Below are 2,435 nucleotides of genomic sequence, written 5' to 3'. Positions count from 1 at the left end.
CTTGGATGTCATTTATGGTCTCTTCAGGGTATATTCCCAGTAGTGGAATTGCTGGGTCAAATGGTATCTCTATTTGCAACTTTTTGAGAAAGCGCCACATCGCTTTCCATAATGGTTGCACGATTTTATACTCCCACCAATAGTGAATAATGGTTCCAGTCTCTCCACAACCTCACCAGCATTTGTTGCTTGCTGTTCTGCTAAATTTTGCTAGTCTTACTGGAGTGAGATGCTATCTCATGGTTGTCTTGATTTGCATCTCTCTCATTGCTAGGGATTTTGAACATTTCTTCATGTGCTTGTTGGCCATCTTAATGTGCTTGTTGTCCTTGATGAGCATTAGGATATGAAGAACAGATTGTTTCCCTGAGTGAAAATCCGTTAAGGGAACTTATACTTCTTCCCAGCACTTGTTGACACAGTTCTGATTAATGGTGACCCAGAGTGTTTCAAAGTAGTAGTGTGCTTCAGAGAGTTTGCAGTGGCTAATTTTCCTGACATATGTCATTAGGTTTTTCTTCTGAGGCACCTATGGTAGGACTTAAAACCCCCAAACTTTTGGCTGACAGCCACATGTTTTATTGTATCATTCATGAGCTCCAAATTTGTGTTTATGGTTGATGTCATTAGAGTTTTATTAACTTTTCTAAATTTTTTAGGATTCCTGTACTATTGAAGGCTATTACAGAACATCTGTATTCATTGAGGAAGATAATATTTGATTCCACCAACACTGAGACAGAACTGAGACCTAGCAGTAGTGTTGATTTGCCATCAGATGGTGCAGCTGCTGGTACAGTACAATGGAAAGACATGAGAGAACAGAAAATCTTGGCTAAAGATGAGAAGTGGGACCCACTACTTGATAATTTAATTGAACAGGATGGGGAAAATGGATTTGATGAAGAAGTGAAACAAGAAGATGAGTTTGAAGATGAGATAGAAAACAAATTCAAAGAAAATTCAGAAAGAATTTGTTGGGCATCATTAGGTACTACAGAATGTGAACTCCAGCTCTTACAACAGCAGTCTCGAGAGGACAATCTTGATGTTACTTACACTTCTTCTGAGGTACTAAATAATGAGAACACGAATTTTTTTATTGACTCGAGCACTGCTTGAGAGAGTTGTTTTGGGGTTTTTTTTTTGTTAAAAGGGCCAGTAGAAATTAGTTTAGTCTCTGTGCGACACGTGCTCTTCTACTTGTTTATCTGTCATTTATTTATTATGTAAACATGTAAATATATATTATAGATGTAAATATATATTATACTTTCTTCTGTTAGAGAAAGGGAAGTTGTCTATAAAGTTATGTAGTATATAAGAACATTATTTTGTATAAGTAAGCGTAGGGACTCAAATATATTGATCTATATATTTTATTAGTATATATTAATATTTGGATATTTTTGTTTTGTTAAGCATTTGTCTTCAAAAGATAATGAAGAAGATATATCATACATAATTGAAAGTGATGAAGAATTAGAAATGGAGATGCTTAAGGTATGTTTAAAAGTATAGAAAAGTTCATGTTCTTTCCAAATAATATTTAACATGTTACCACACATTGCCACACACTTTTAAATTGATGACAGAGCTTAGTAACACATTTTGCCGTCATTTGCAGCAATGTGTTAAATAAATTGTCACTTCTAGACAAGATCCCACCACAGTGAGTTTGCTACCAATTATGATCCATATTATCTCATTATTATTTTTTTTTATATGGTGGTGGTGGTGGTTGTTATGTGTCATCGAGTCTCTTGTAACTCTTAGCAACCCTGTGTACAAGAACCCTAAACACCACTCTATCCTGTGTCAACCTCGATGTCTCAAACACACTCATTCCCCCCACCCAGTCACAGAATTAATCCATCTCATCTAGGGTCTTCCTCTCTTGTACCATCCCTCCACTTTTCCCAAACATGATGTCCCTCACCAAGGGCCAGTCTCTCTTTAAAACATGCCCAAAATATGTCAAACGAAGCTTCAGAATCCTTGACTCCAAGAGGCATTCTGGCTTCACTCTCTCCAGGACAAACCTGTTTGCTCTCCTAGCAGTCCATGGTACATTCAACACTCTTCTCCAGCACCACAGCTCAAAGGTATCAGTTCTCTTTCTATCATCTCTAGTCACCATCCAACTCTCCGATGCATAGAATGTAATTTCAAAGACTATAACCTGGATCAGGCACACCTTAGTCTCCAGCCTGATGTTACTGCTCTTCAGTACTCTGGAGAGGTCCGTCACAGCTGACTTTTGCAATGCAGTTCATCTCTTGATTTCCTGGTTGCTATTACCAAGACTATTGACTGTGGAACCAAATAAACTAAAGCTGTTAACTATCTCATTCTCTTCACCATCCATACTGATGCTGCCAATTGGCCCAGTGGTGAGAATCTTTGTTTTCTTGATGTTGAGCTTCAATCCATGT

At 37.5% G+C, this 2,435-nt stretch overlaps 1 protein-coding gene across 1 annotated transcript in view; it reads left to right on the top strand.

Annotated features, from left to right (window-relative positions):
* WRN (Werner syndrome, RecQ helicase-like) overlaps nucleotides 1–2,435 on the top strand; it is a 207,244-nt gene that overhangs the window by 42,324 nt on the left and 162,485 nt on the right. The window contains exons 8-9 of the mRNA XM_006884172.1: nucleotides 660–1,116; nucleotides 1,423–1,503. Of these exons, the coding sequence (XP_006884234.1) occupies nucleotides 660–1,116; nucleotides 1,423–1,503 (538 nt within the window). The remainder of the gene's footprint in view (nucleotides 1–659; nucleotides 1,117–1,422; nucleotides 1,504–2,435) is intronic.

The sequence above is a fragment of the Elephantulus edwardii genome, unplaced genomic scaffold, assembly GCF_000299155.1.
Source record: "Elephantulus edwardii isolate Elephantulus edwardi_28Jun2011 unplaced genomic scaffold, EleEdw1.0 scaffold00031, whole genome shotgun sequence".
Lineage (NCBI taxonomy): Eukaryota > Metazoa > Chordata > Mammalia > Macroscelidea > Macroscelididae > Elephantulus > Elephantulus edwardii.
This window is presented reverse-complemented; position numbering and strand designations above follow the sequence as displayed.